Raw genomic sequence first — 13,651 nt, forward strand, 5'->3', positions numbered from 1 at the left:
TCCTGGGCATTTTGGAGGAGTCTGCAGTCCTATCAACGTGCTGAAGAGCTCAGTCTTTTTGTTGTATAAGCAGATGTACTTCTAAAAGTAGCGAACCTTACTGATGTTTGTGATACGTTTGGCCTACACACCACTCTTTGCGGAGAATTCCTCCAGATAGCCGAACATGCGTACCCGGGCACCATATCTGCCAAAACTGCGAAACCGTGCCCTATTTCGTGAAACTACATTTACCATTTCCCCCAACCCACGAGGTTTCTGACCGAGGGTGGTTTACCATGCAACTATGTGCACAAAGAGGAGATGCAGTGCAAGGTGACGGAGACAGCCAGAGTCAAGGGTGCGGTAACACCTGCAGCCACAGTATCGTCACATACATATTCTTTGCTCATCGGATTTAGAAAGAACTGCCGCAATGGCATGAAGAACAGGGACTCAGTACCTTAAGGTATACTATTCGCTAGCTTGCGGTATCTCGCGCAGCGCGCCCAAAATCCAAAGTTGGTATTACCGCAGTCCTCTCCTCAAGCAGCTTTATTTTTAGCTTTGGTTGCTAATTTACTTCAATATATCTCATTAAGTAACACAACATCCAGGATTTGCCAAGTGTGTGACCACCACAATATGTTTCCACCATAGCCCGCCTCTCCACAAATTCTCTCCTTTCAACTCCCCCGTTATTTCGGGGAAAATGAAATGGCAGCAAACAAAGGGGAACCTGCTGAGCTGCGGGTTCTCAACCTACAGTTGCACGAGAGTGTGTTCCTCAAGTGTTGTATACCATCTTTTGATGCAGTAAAGCCTGACCCCAGGCGCTGTGAGAAAGGTAGGTGCATTTACTGTCTTAATGATAAATAGATAGAGGAAGCAAACAGGAAGGGCTGCCGTGCCCGGACCTCAAGGCGCAACAAAGCTGAATCTACTCACATTGCTACCAACAAAAAACGACCTTAAGGAGATGGTGTCAATGTCATATGCTCATTTGTACAATGCATCGAGATGCTGAAAGAAAATCGCAGCGCTGCAGGCTGTTGGCTCGGTGCTTTGTAATAATACCCAATACGTGAGCTTGCAAAAACGACTAGTGGCTCCTACAGTCCAGGTTAGACAAGGGTGCTAAAATTCGCCTTCATTAGGTGACCCCTTAGCTTGCATAGTAGATTGGCCGACTACAATAAATTGGGCTATAGGCTAATCGAACTGCACTTTTTTGAGCAGCTAGAATTATTGGGCTTGCACAAAGCTGCAATTTCTACCACGGCCTTGCTTTTTAAAGGTTCTCTCCCTAATTCCCCAATGAGTTGAGCAGCGAGTTCAATGGCTACGCTTGAATCAAGGGTTAAATGTCTTTCAAGCAACTAGCATTCTGCCACTATTATGGTACGGGACATTTTCAATGACTTTGCAGAGATCTGTCAATTCTGTCAACAAAAAGCATGTACAGTACCTAGCCACGTACAGCCACTGTATTTGAATAAATGATATCAGTTGCCACACAGAGAAGGCTCCGTACAACTGTCAAGGGTGACTTGTCATTGTCAGAGCTTTCGGACTGCTAGAGCGAGTATGGATGCTGTGAAGTTTTACGAATACACTATCGTCCTTCATTCACTTTTGAAAACAAGCATGAGCTCTTGCGTGTTGTTTCGCTCCACAGGCAAATTGTTCCTTTCACAGACGCGTGTGCACCAGCTCGTGTATCAGCTCTGCATCTTTGCTTTGGCCGACTCCTCTGCTGCAGCCGATACGTCGTGGCGGGTGACTTGCGAATACAAAGTTTGCGTGGTTGAGGCAGTTACTCAACACTGCACCTAGTAGACGCCGTTGTCGTCTCTCCAAGCGACCAATTAGTGGGGGTCACACATGGTAGCATTGTGACAGCGTTGCAGTGCCAACAAATTTCACTGGGAAACTGGCAGTAGCTACACGACTTTACTCTTTGCCCGCTTGTGTATCATGAGCCCAGGAGCGCTCGATGTAGAACGCCCTCCCCAGCAAAGCGCAAGCTAAAATACATGTACGCAAAATAACCCTTACTCTGTCTGTGTTTTTTGCATACACCTATGCTTTCTACATGAAACCCCTACCTAGAATTTCTCCAGTTCATCCGTGGAATCAGTGGCCAACAAAATAAGGTGCTATTCCAAAGAGTAATGCACACTATTCCCCTTATCCGCACGCACACAAGTGGTTTCAAGGTGCTCAGTGGATCTAAATTTTTAGCTTATTTGGTGTCAGCAGATGCTAATCATTACATATACAAGACAGCAGAATAGCACTCGCTTGTCCCGTGTAATTCACATTGGTTTCTAGGCCAAAACCAAAAGATTCATTCGTGGCTTGCAAAATCAAGGTATGGACTGCCTCAGCCATACTGTGACCAAATCGTAAATCTCCCGTAGTATTTTCGCTCTTCTACGCACGTATATCCTGTGGTCGAGTTTGGGTGTATGGGGCCCTCCAACTCCAGTTCTAAAGCTATCTCCGTTTGGAAAACAATGTTGTCATTCTTGATATTCTTCCTGCAGCTTTATTCATGTACGCTAATGAATTAGTCCCTTCTAGAGGAGCCTCTAAAAGAGCCAAGATGTATAGTTTCGGCATACGTTTATTGGGCAAGAAATACGCAGAATTATTGAATGGTAACGGAAAACGTGCGCTTACTATTTTTTTCTGGTGGATATGGCTTAACCCTTTGTTTAGTCGTTATAGTCTCATTTTCAGAACCCTAATGACTAGACTTGCATGTAATGCTACCACTATTCGCTGTTGCGGAAAGACAGCCTTCCTCTAGGCCAAATGTCTATGAAAACTGGATAAATGCGGGGCCAGTTAGGGCCGTTTTCCACTAAGCTGAAGGGATTAAGCATTTTCGCCGATGGAATGGTCCCAAGTCTGACTAATAAAGTTTAACCAGCATCTAAACTCCAGTTATTCATGCAGAATTCAGAGCTGGGTGGCTCACTTCCCCGTAGGACATTTCGATGTAGAAGATGGGGCCACCAGCACACAGGCCACGGTTACGGGTTTCATAATCTGAGGAACCTACGCTTTGCATGCGATGCATGCTATTCATTGCACAATTTCTCTTGAACCCAGCAAGTGGGTTGAAAGCCTCAGCAGAGAAGCCGCTTTTAAAAAAGAATCATAATCCATCATCTAGCAAGAATGAGCTGATTGAAAAATAAGCTAGGCAGCTGAAGGTAATGACCTCATACAATATGTAGGCCACACCTATATCATGGGTATTATCTTGTGGCGTGAACTGGAAGGCGAGGCAGTCGGTTAAATGATGTGGATCTTGTCACCGAAGCACCTTACGATAGTCTCATGTGACTTTTCCGCAACATTGCTATATTTACTGTTCTATATTGTATGCAGAGTTCTACATGCTGGCGATGTTGAAGTGAATGGCAGGTAATTACATTGGATAAAAATATTCGGGATAGGTTTGTAATGGCCTTTCGAATGAAACAGCGTAAATATTTCATGAAAATCAAAGGGTGAGAGCTTCTTTCTTCCCTTAGCTGAGTAGACAATGCATCATGAGTAATGTGCCTGTCCGGGCAGCTGCCACTTACGGCAAACGGTGTACGCAGAGCTGCAATCACTTGGATGTAAGTCACATCGGCACATTTTTCTTGTTTTGTTGAGATTAAAAGCTCATATTTTAATACGTAAATATGCAGAGCTTGGCACATCGGCAGATATTCCTTCTTTTCCAATGTTGCTTTTGTCTTCTTTGGGCAGCGAGTGAATGCAGAAATGTAAGCATGTTTCGTTAGCTGAGTTATTGGAGGGGAACAACTCTTGCTTCAGCACAATACTTCGACAGAATTTTCTAATGATGATTTGGAAGTAATAGGGAAAGAATCAGGTAGGCGGTTTTGGCGGAAACCACACTTGCAACACGTTTCGACTTGCCTCTCAGCCAGCATCATCAATGCAAGTATTGACTCGATGAACGCCGAAGAAGCGTCTACCCCTGACAACAATATTGCTGGAGCAGTAATTATATCTTTCCTGTTGTAAACAAAAGTAGCATGACTGCAATTACTATAACAGCTCGTTGAAGGCTTGAAGGATATTCCAAAGCCAACATATCGGCGTGAGACGAGTCCATACTGGAGCTGCTCAGTTGCACAGCTAATTTTGTCACACAGGGGAATTTATTAGACGAGATATACCGGCTATTTGTGAAAAAGATTACACCCAACCGTAAGCTCGAGCATATCTCATCAATGAGTGGGGTCTGGCCTCAACTAATTGAGAAACCAGGTGTCCTGCGGTGCGTCCTTTGAGTAATAAATTTGCATATTTGTTTTGCAGCACCATTCACAGAATTATCTTCTTATCGGACACCCTAGAGGCAAGAAGATACAGGATGTGCTCTTTCACATCATGTTTGTCAGCACGGCCACAGGCGACGGCGCACCAGCGTGCGCGCCAACGACTGAATATGAAGGTAGAAAACAGCTTCGGGTTCGTGCAACACTTCAGCCCATAGGCACTCTTCAGGTCCCTGCTCGGGCGACTTGTTCATCCCTTCCTACGTGTAAGAATATATTTACCGCATAAACCGAAGCAAACTTACTCGCCCCAGTGCTGGAGAACTAGCACGATCCTCATGGGCCAGACGGTGCCAAGCTGACTGGCCGTGCAAGATGTGCAGAAGGGATTTTGGGGTGCAATGCCCACAGAACTGGACCCCAGTGCCTAGTAGGCTACCCGCCAAATAATTACGACCTAAAAACTATCTCTAAGCCCTCATCAGAATCCGCCCATAAATGTTCGAGTACAAGAGGTGCGACCTACACTACAATAGAAGGGCTAAAACCTCAGCTCTCCCCCCCTAAGACTACCATGGGCCATGTGGTGGAGTGGCCGACTTTAAGAACATGACTATACCCCAGAAGAAACAATGGAGCTTCTCATGCCTTGCTTGGTGTAAGAAAGATATGCAGCTTAAGAGCGATAAACAGAAGTGCCGTTACCGCTACAACCCATCAGGGCCATGCGCTGCATCACAACCTCAAGAGCTGGGGCCAGATGCAGACATGCCATTGACACGGCAAGCCGTAAGTGACATTCACTCCATATAAGAAAATCACGAATGTCATCACTCGGCCATCGTCGGAAGACAGTATGGCGTGTCCTGCAAGTCAGTTTTCACTTTCAACCCATCAGTGCATTTTCCGCAATCATCCCGTCCGTAATTCAGGGCTATCAGTAACATCTAGGCCCATGTTGTTGCTAAACGAGATCCCCAGCAACAAAAAAAGTAAATTTGACGCCTTTCCTGTAGGCTGGCACCACTGGCGCAGCCTCCAATGCGCCTGCATGCCTCAACACCATCGATTCTGGCATATTGTCAACACTTTCCCCAGAGATACTGACTGATTCACAACCTCGCGCAGTGAGCAATCCTAGTGTAGTTCTGCGCCCAGAACGTTCCGCCTCACGCGTGATGTAGAAAGGCGCCGATAATTCTCACACTACGTATAACATTGCAGCTCACTGTGCTGTTCCTGCAAAGGCTGTCGTTTCAAGGGCACTTGACCACAGTTACCGGCCACGATGTCCTATAGCCACAGAATCCGTTTGCACTGCGGTGGCACTGCCACTGAACGAGCGAGTACTCGGGGGTGGGGGTGCGGGGTGGGGGGCCTCACAGCGGGAAAAAGACTAACGTTCGAGCTGAGGCAACCGACCAAGCGGATCTCTGCCCGACGCATCTCGCCTCCAGTCTTCATCGACCCAAGGATTCCCAGCCCCAACACCCTGGTTCACCATTGTGCGTCGTCTAAGCTCTCGTTCTCTCTCAGCGTGTAGCTGTAGAACAACAAGCAAACTCGCATGCATCCCAACGCCACAGAGTTCCAGTGGACTGCCGGGGGACAGATTACACTGCAATACTATTAACTGAATACGCAGGATACGCGTGCTGGGCTCACGAATGTCCAGTCGAAGATGAAGTCATACTGATACCCTTCGCGGAAGAAAAGATCCTTGAACAGCCGCCGTAAATATGAGTAATCCGGCCGATCTTCGAACCTCAGGGACCGGCAGTAGTTCAAGTATGTGATAAACTCAACTGTGGCGCACGTAATCACAAATATTCAGTTCTTAAGGCTCAGGGGGCCCAGCTCTCGCAACGTCTGCTCATCCGTACCAACACCCTAAATGATCTAAACAATACGAATGGTGCAATTATAGCAAAGATCCTATTCAGCCTGTTCGTACATGGAAAGTGCTTGCACAGGACTTCAATGGGAGTCGACATCTTCTTCTCCATAATCTTATCATATTTGTCCTTCTTGGTAGTGGCCTTGAGCCCCTGCCATGGGAGTGAGCCTCTATTAAAGTACATGAGGACATAGCCGAGAGCTTCTAGGTCATCGCGCCTGCTTTGTTCAATTCCCAGATGAGTGTTAACTGAGGCATATCTCGCGGTACCTGCAACGCAATGTCATAGAGAGTATGTTTGGATATTTACAGTCCTTCAGCTGTAACAGTGATTCAAGTGAAGGCGTGGGCACATGGATTCACCCACACACAGCTGACCTGTCAGGTTTTTGCCTTCCCGATAAGGAATATGTGATTGTGTCTTCGGGTCCCTGTACTTCTTTGCAAGCCCGAAGTCAATAGCGAAAACAATGGACATCTTCTTGCCTCTACCGATCAAGAAATTGTCGGGCTTAATATCACGATGGATGAAATGCCTGCTGTGGACAAACTCGATACGGTTCAGCTGCGAATTGCCACAAGCAAAAATACATCTGATCAAAATTGAACAGAAATAGTTTACTTAACGACATCACTGCCGTTTGAAAACCAAGAGACGCTAAGTCTGCCAAGTTACCTACCATTTGATCGGCAAGCATCAAAACAGTTTTTAGTGAGAGCTTCCTGTTGCAAATACTGAAGAGGTCCTCGAGAGACGGGCCCAAGAGCTCGATAATCATCACATTGTAATCACCCTCGATTCCATACCAGTAAAGAGTTGGGATGCCGATGCCCCCCAAGAGAATTTTATAAAGCTTGCTTTCATACATTAGCTGCGGATGCTTCGACCGCACGCTCTCTAGTTTAATAGCAACTTCATCTCCATTCGTAACATTTGTACCTGCATAACGCCAATTCAGTGTGTGGTATGCATTGCGTCGCACGCTGCTACATATTCCAAAGCATAGAGCAAGTCCTGAAAATACTACCTATGAAAGAGAAGTCATGTTCAACAAAATACTCACCCAAGTAGATGTCTCCGAAGGAGCCGCTACCAATCTTCCTCCCCAAACGAAATTTTCCCCCCACGCGGACATCCATTATCAGCAATATTCACGAGGACCGCCTAACAGGCAGCGACGCTCCTCTGAGTGCTGGGATATTCCGTTGCAGGGCTCCGACAACTGCGCCCACATGCAAAGCGTTACTTGAACAAATTGACCAGAAAAGATGCGTCCCTTTCTGGTGGTAGTATTGGAATCCCCGCATGGTGTATGCCTACGTATTCCCCTGTGTGTAGGTCATGAATTGCATGAGCTCTATCACATTCTCTCCCACCCGACACTCCACGGTCCCTTGCCTCCCTTGCAGCGAAGAAGAGTGTGCTTGTAAAACTAGATCCTAGAAGGTGGTCGCAGAAAAAGACAGTGAAGGGTGGGCGCTAATCGTTCATCTTACTGTAAAGCAAGTGTCACTCTTCAGGTTGCTCCTGACTAAACTGGCAGCCTCCCAGCCGGTTCAAGCCGAGCCAGCAGCTGCCAGTGACGGCCTTCAAAGACCTCCTCAGCTGCTTCGGGTGGGGGAAGAGGGCGACTGCGGAGCTATGATTTTCTCCGCAATAGGGAGGCAACCGGGCAGCCGGCTTCTCTCTCAACTGCCCGGCTGCCGAAAAAAGTCGGGCGCCGGGTAGGCTTCCTGGGGATGGCAGATGGATGACCCCCTACCAAGCGCTGCACCCCAAGCTGCAAAGACTGCAGGCGAGCAACACCTAGTGCCACCACGGATGGTCGATACTATCGACGCCCTTAACGCAACAGCTGCACCACGTCAGGGGGACATGCGCGATGGGCGTAGTTGCGGCTGTGAAGAAAAGACGCAGCAAAAAACCTGCCAGGAAAGAAAGAGTTACTCCAGCTTTAAGACAAACTGCCCTTAGTTGTCACAGAAGAATACGAACGCGTTTGTTCCTGCAGATGCTGGCCGGCAGCCCTCCCGACGCTGCTGAGGTCCTCAGGCTCCCCCCGGGAAGGCTTGAGTGTTTCGAGTTCGCCCACACTCTCCTCCACTTCCAAGACGGACGACTGTGCCACCAAACAAGCTGTTGGATCATACATGCACGGTGCCTCAGGGAGCAACCCCGCGGCAGCTCCGGCAGCTGCTAAGCGAGCGGAGCGCTTGGTGGGCTCCCTAGGGATCGGGTCGGCTGCTGCTGCTGCTCCCTATGTGGCAGCAAAGACGTTAAATGGCACAACAATGAACTGCGAGGAAGCTGAAGCTATTAGGTAGCCGAGACATCCGGTGCGGCGGCTACTGCGGCCATGGCGGCAGCAGCGGCGGCAGCAGCTGGCGCAGAAGCCAGCACTTTGCTCTGGCGGTAGCGATCCTCTATGGGGTGGAAGCGTACGCACGCACGTACATATTTTCAGGCACTAGAGTACAGTCAAGACGAATATGGGGGAAACGGTGACTGAGAGCATTGCGGCAGCCGCACGATGCAGCTGCCCCAGGAGCAGCACCGCCCTCGCCTGTTGGCGTGCTGCAGAAGCTCCTTCATCAATCACAGCAGGGATTCCCTTAATGCTATCACCAAACGAAAAGAATTACGCGAAAATGTAACCCGAGCTATCGTTGCTACTTCTGCGTCTTGGCAAATGGGCGCCCTGGGAGTATAAAGCACACAAGCGGTAACGCGTATTCACATGGTAGCTGCTGCATTCAGAAGCTACTCTATTATTGTCCTATTGGGTTAAACAATATGATTCTCGTGTTCGTATCAAAGCTCTACCTCATACAGCAGCTGCAAAATATGTTGGCCTCCCAAAATACTTCTTGCGTTTTGTGCTTGACGGCCCCTAAGGGGAGGAGCCACTATCTTTTGTCTCTCCACCTGAAGTAGAGACTCCAATTGCAAGTTCTGCTTGGCACCCATTTTGTGTTCGTGGCATCTGTATCACTTCTATTTCGCTATCCGTGGGTGGACACTGAACAGCTTTGTTTGTAGAGATGCACAGACAAGAGTTTCCTAAAGTTTGACGAGCTAAGGTATATTTAGACGCTCTCTGCTGCAGTTGTTATAATTAAGCAAAACCTAGAAAGCATTGACTAGTTAAACTGTCTGTTAGTCTTTGTATGTTGAGCAAGCAGTGTTCTGCAGGAAATGAGAAAGACGAAGATGCGTGTGTGTGCTGGATGCCAAGTGCAAGTAGTTCTGAATGCTTGCAGTGCTTAAAGGGTGCAGCACGCGAATTGTAGCTGCCCCTCTCCTCTAACTTGAAATAATCCGAGGGACACAGGCAGGGGAAGGTAGAGAGCTCCAACGAAAACACTCAGTTTCGTTGTATTCGGTTTATACTGAGTGTGGAGTTGAATGTCTGCCTGCGAAGACCTTTATGGGGAGGGTTAATTTTTAGCAGTTTTTACTACAGTGGTTATGATTTCTTACAGTTTGGAGCCAATCGACTAACTGCTTTGGCTGCTCGTATCCATACATGCTGCAACGTGTGGTTAGCGGCACTTGGTATGGATCAACTTTTTGTGCCTGTGCCTTTGTTTCTACTGCCACTATATGTGAAGGTTTGAAGTTTAGCTGGCGTGCATAGTACGCGTCACAGCATACCCTTTCTTCTCATACCGGGATAATGAAGGGAGTGAGCAGGAAGAGGGGGAGCTTTTTTGGAAGGACACCGCATAACTTTCTTCTAACTTTTTGTAGGGGATTTGACTCTGAGTATCTCCCAAACAGGCCATAGATGGAGCATCGAACTGGGTAGCACGACTTGATGCATCTTCCATACGGCTCATTTATTGGTTGTGAATGCACTGCTGTAGCATTTTTCTCTGCAACTACCGTATCCCCTTATCAAAGTTCTCCTTAAGGATAGGTTTGCCTAGTGACTCAATTCAAAAGTTCGTAGCAGTTCCCCTGAATGCTTTACGAGGTCGTCTTTCATATCTTTTCCGTCCCTCACCCGTGTGCGAAAACGATCGTAGCGGAGAGTGAGAAGTACTGTGCGTGTTGTTGCACCATGCAGGCACTCTGAGCATTCGCAGCTAATCGCACCTAGCATCTGGCGCACATTCCCGCAGCGTCGTATCGTCTCGTATCGAGCTAACAGCACTATTTAATAAATATGATATACTGGCCGAAACACTAATGCTTCAATTGCTTTGTGATTCTTAATCAAATATCAAGTATCACTGGCATAGTAGAAACTATTTCAGTGTGGCTTAGCTCGCTACGCCTTCACCCCTTCTTTGCAAAGCGCACGCCCTCGTATTGCATACCTGTCCATCGCTAGTGCGTGCAGGATGGCGATATAGTCCCCTCCCTACCGCTACTCTTCATGCGGGCAGAATCGTGGAAAACGGTACAAATAAGACAAGCAAAGTGTGTGTCGATGGCTAGAGTGAATTCGACAAAACGTAAGATACACACTAGCTGACAACGAACGAGGGATTCAAGCAATACGAACGTGACGCCGCAGTGGCTTGCTGTCGTCGAATCGCTGGAATCTTAATGCATTCTAGTTTAGCAGTGTGTCCGCGCCTGATCAAGTAGTATTGCATGCAAATTCAGACGGTGCGTGCAGCATACTCCACTCCAAAACCCTATTTGACGCATGCACTGGATCAAGGAACAAAAACATTAAAAGTGCCTGTGCAAAAATCTGCTTTGACAAAACATTCAATGAGAAACTCAACCTTTTAAGCAGTAATAATAGTTGAAGGTAGGTAAATCCGGCAGAGAACATGCACTGGAACAGGACAATTACCAAAAACAGCCAGAAATATTGTTCGTGGCCACTAGCTACTCGGGCAAACAGAGCTACGAATTATCCCGCAGGCAACGAAGCCGACAATTGTTCCTCCGTAAGTCACTAAGGTTTGCGATCTCACCCCATTTTACTAGGAGCTACATTTTGGTATGTCCTCGGCGCTCAATAATCCTAGAATACAGCACTTCTACGGCTCCCTATGAATTCTCCACCTTCACACAGGTCACCTGCCTGCGCGGTGTGGGGTGCGAATAAATGGGGGGAATTCGAAACTTCCTGTGGAAGTAAGTGTTTTTGGCTCTGTATTACCTCTAGCTTTGTGGGCAATTGACAGAGCAAGAAAGAGCATCGATTAGTGCGAGAATCTCAAATGATTACATCCATCTGGCCGCGCACCTCTTCGTCTGGTCACTTTCCGGTGCACCTCACAATGATGCCTGTTGATCCACCAAGGCCAGATCTCCAAGGTCAAACCACACACGTAACCGCTGCTAACAGTAATTGCGTACTTGTCTGTCCTGAGCTTTGCCCATGCACCCTCTTGCACTAGCCATCAGCTCGCCCTCTGAATCCGTCTGCACCTAAGGGTGCCTGCCAACTGCCGAGCACCAGGTCTAGGCCCGGATCGAAGACGATTATCAGCATATTTCAGATGTGGGAGTGAAACGCTAAGACGAATGCACTATTGCATCATAAACAGAGAATCACGCGGCTTCAGCTGCTGACAATCTGAGCAGGATCGTGCAAGCTCTTCTGTTATAGAATGCATCAAGGACCACCACAAGGACTGTGAGTGTTCTCTAGTATGAATCGTATCATGTACCCCAAAACCATGATCATGTACTTTGCGTTAAACGGCACTGCAGAGAGAAGTGGCAGGGTACAAGCGATGGAATCAGAGATAATAATGAAACACAGTAGGCCTTCCTCAACGTGGTCATGCTTTGTCTGGTGAAATTCTGGATTTTGCGGATATTAGTTGATGCATGGGTCTCAGAAGCTCAGGATTGACACAAAGTTGATAGAAGTTATGAATCGTCAGAGACAAGGGAGCTGCATTGCCCTAAAGTGAACTGATCGGGACGTCCTGAGAGAACAAGTTGATCCTATAGGTGACACAATATTCACACTTTATTAAAAAGCCGCATTGAAGAATGGGCCAAAGCCAGCGAACAATTCTAGGATTATCAGTGCTCTAAGATTTTCCGTAGGTTACATCAAAGACTGGTGTCGGTTTGGACAGTGCAGCGACGCCAGTGTACATGGTTCGGGTATGTTTTACGCTGTCCTACACCACATGGAGTTCCACCTCCCGTATTGTCCACAGCTGCTCGTTTTCGTTATGTCAATGAGAATACCAGACTATACTTAATGTTATGAAGAGCTCGAAATATGTTGTTAGCGAAGAGTACCCGCCGCGGCGTCATTTAGATCGGTTGTTAAGAAGAAATGGAATTTATTATCAGGCAGCGCAAGTACTGGGGGAGTTGTAAGGCGGCTAACAAGAGCCCTTGCTGCTGCATAACCTCCACTTTCCAGTTCATAGACTAGCCATTATCAATTATATTAGCCAGGGAAGCAGAGATCTGAAACGATCCAGAACTGAAATTGCGAAAATAAGTTACAAGCTTACAAGGATTCTCAGCATGTTGGGGGGACAATGGTTTAGGCTACGCATGACGGCTCCAAAATTTGTTGAATTTGGCTCAACTCCTGAATCCGACACGCGGAGTCCCAGAAACCCATCTGGTTTTCATATAAAATATACATTTGTTTGCATTCAGATACACCGCTTTTCCCGCAACAGTTGACGCGCACGCTGTATGTCCTCTACGTGCTCTCAAACGGCTCGGGCCGAATACTAAGACTTCGTTACGTAGATCCCCACCCACGCCATCTTAATACGTCCAAATAAATGCAATTTGACTTGTTGCTGCACTTCAACCGGGGCATTAATGAGTCCAAATGGGGCGCAGGTATACTCGAGGCTGCGAGAGCGAGCTTGGAACCCCGCTTTCTGCCTGTCCTCCGGGCGAATGGGGATTTGTAAGAAACCATCTGTGAAGTCACATGTCGAGTAGACTGCTGACTGGTGGAGATTATAAAGTAATTCGGCAATAATGTATGGGGAACTTCTGCTTCACAGTGATCCTTTTCGTGGGTTTAATGTACACGCACCACCCTCTTGCCCTTTGCGGCACCATCACACGGTTACACCAAAAAGTGCTGATCGATTTCTGCGCCTTGCTTTTCTCCACCAAATAATCAGCATGCCGCTAAACGCTTTGCTGGGGGCGTTTCTATGCCGCGGGACATAGCCTAGGGCTGACTCAGGAATTAGCTTAATACTGTGCTGGACGACGATTAGGTGACCAGCCTGATGGCAGCTCGCCATTATACAGCACCTCCGTGAACTCCTCCTTGGTATTTACCAATTTCTGCTGTTCCCCTGCCAAACATTCAGTCGAATTATCTAATAAAGAAACCCGTTGCGGATCCTTTGAAACAGGATGCATGCTCAGAAGCCTCTTCCCTTACTGCAACGCAAGACAGACCATGAGGAGACTCTGTCTCATCTTGTCGAGGCACTAGGTCCACCACGCTCATCATAGGTAAAATTTGCGTCGTTCAGGAGAGCAGCAGTTGCTCGT

At 47.6% G+C, this 13,651-nt stretch overlaps 1 protein-coding gene and 1 pseudogene across 1 annotated transcript; one reads left to right on the plus strand and one right to left on the minus strand.

The window, feature by feature from the left end:
- Positions 1–5,685: 5,685 nt before the first annotated feature.
- On the minus strand, positions 5,686–7,326 carry LOC34620696 (casein kinase I). Its single transcript, XM_026336876.1, has 6 exons — positions 7,251–7,326; positions 6,867–7,126; positions 6,565–6,751; positions 6,244–6,456; positions 5,955–6,094; positions 5,686–5,907 (listed from the first exon to the last, which is right to left on the minus strand). Exons 1-6 carry the CDS (start codon positions 7,324–7,326, stop codon positions 5,686–5,688), a joined length of 1,098 nt encoding a protein of 365 aa, XP_026192661.1.
- Positions 7,327–8,008: 682 nt separating this feature from the next.
- LOC34620697 lies at positions 8,009–8,511 on the plus strand (annotated as a pseudogene).
- The last annotated feature ends 5,140 nt before the right edge of the window (positions 8,512–13,651 follow it).

The sequence above is a fragment of the Cyclospora cayetanensis genome, unplaced genomic scaffold (assembly GCF_002999335.1).
Source record: "Cyclospora cayetanensis isolate NF1_C8 unplaced genomic scaffold, CcayRef3 CcayRef3_contig_151, whole genome shotgun sequence".
Lineage (NCBI taxonomy): Eukaryota > Apicomplexa > Conoidasida > Eucoccidiorida > Eimeriidae > Cyclospora > Cyclospora cayetanensis.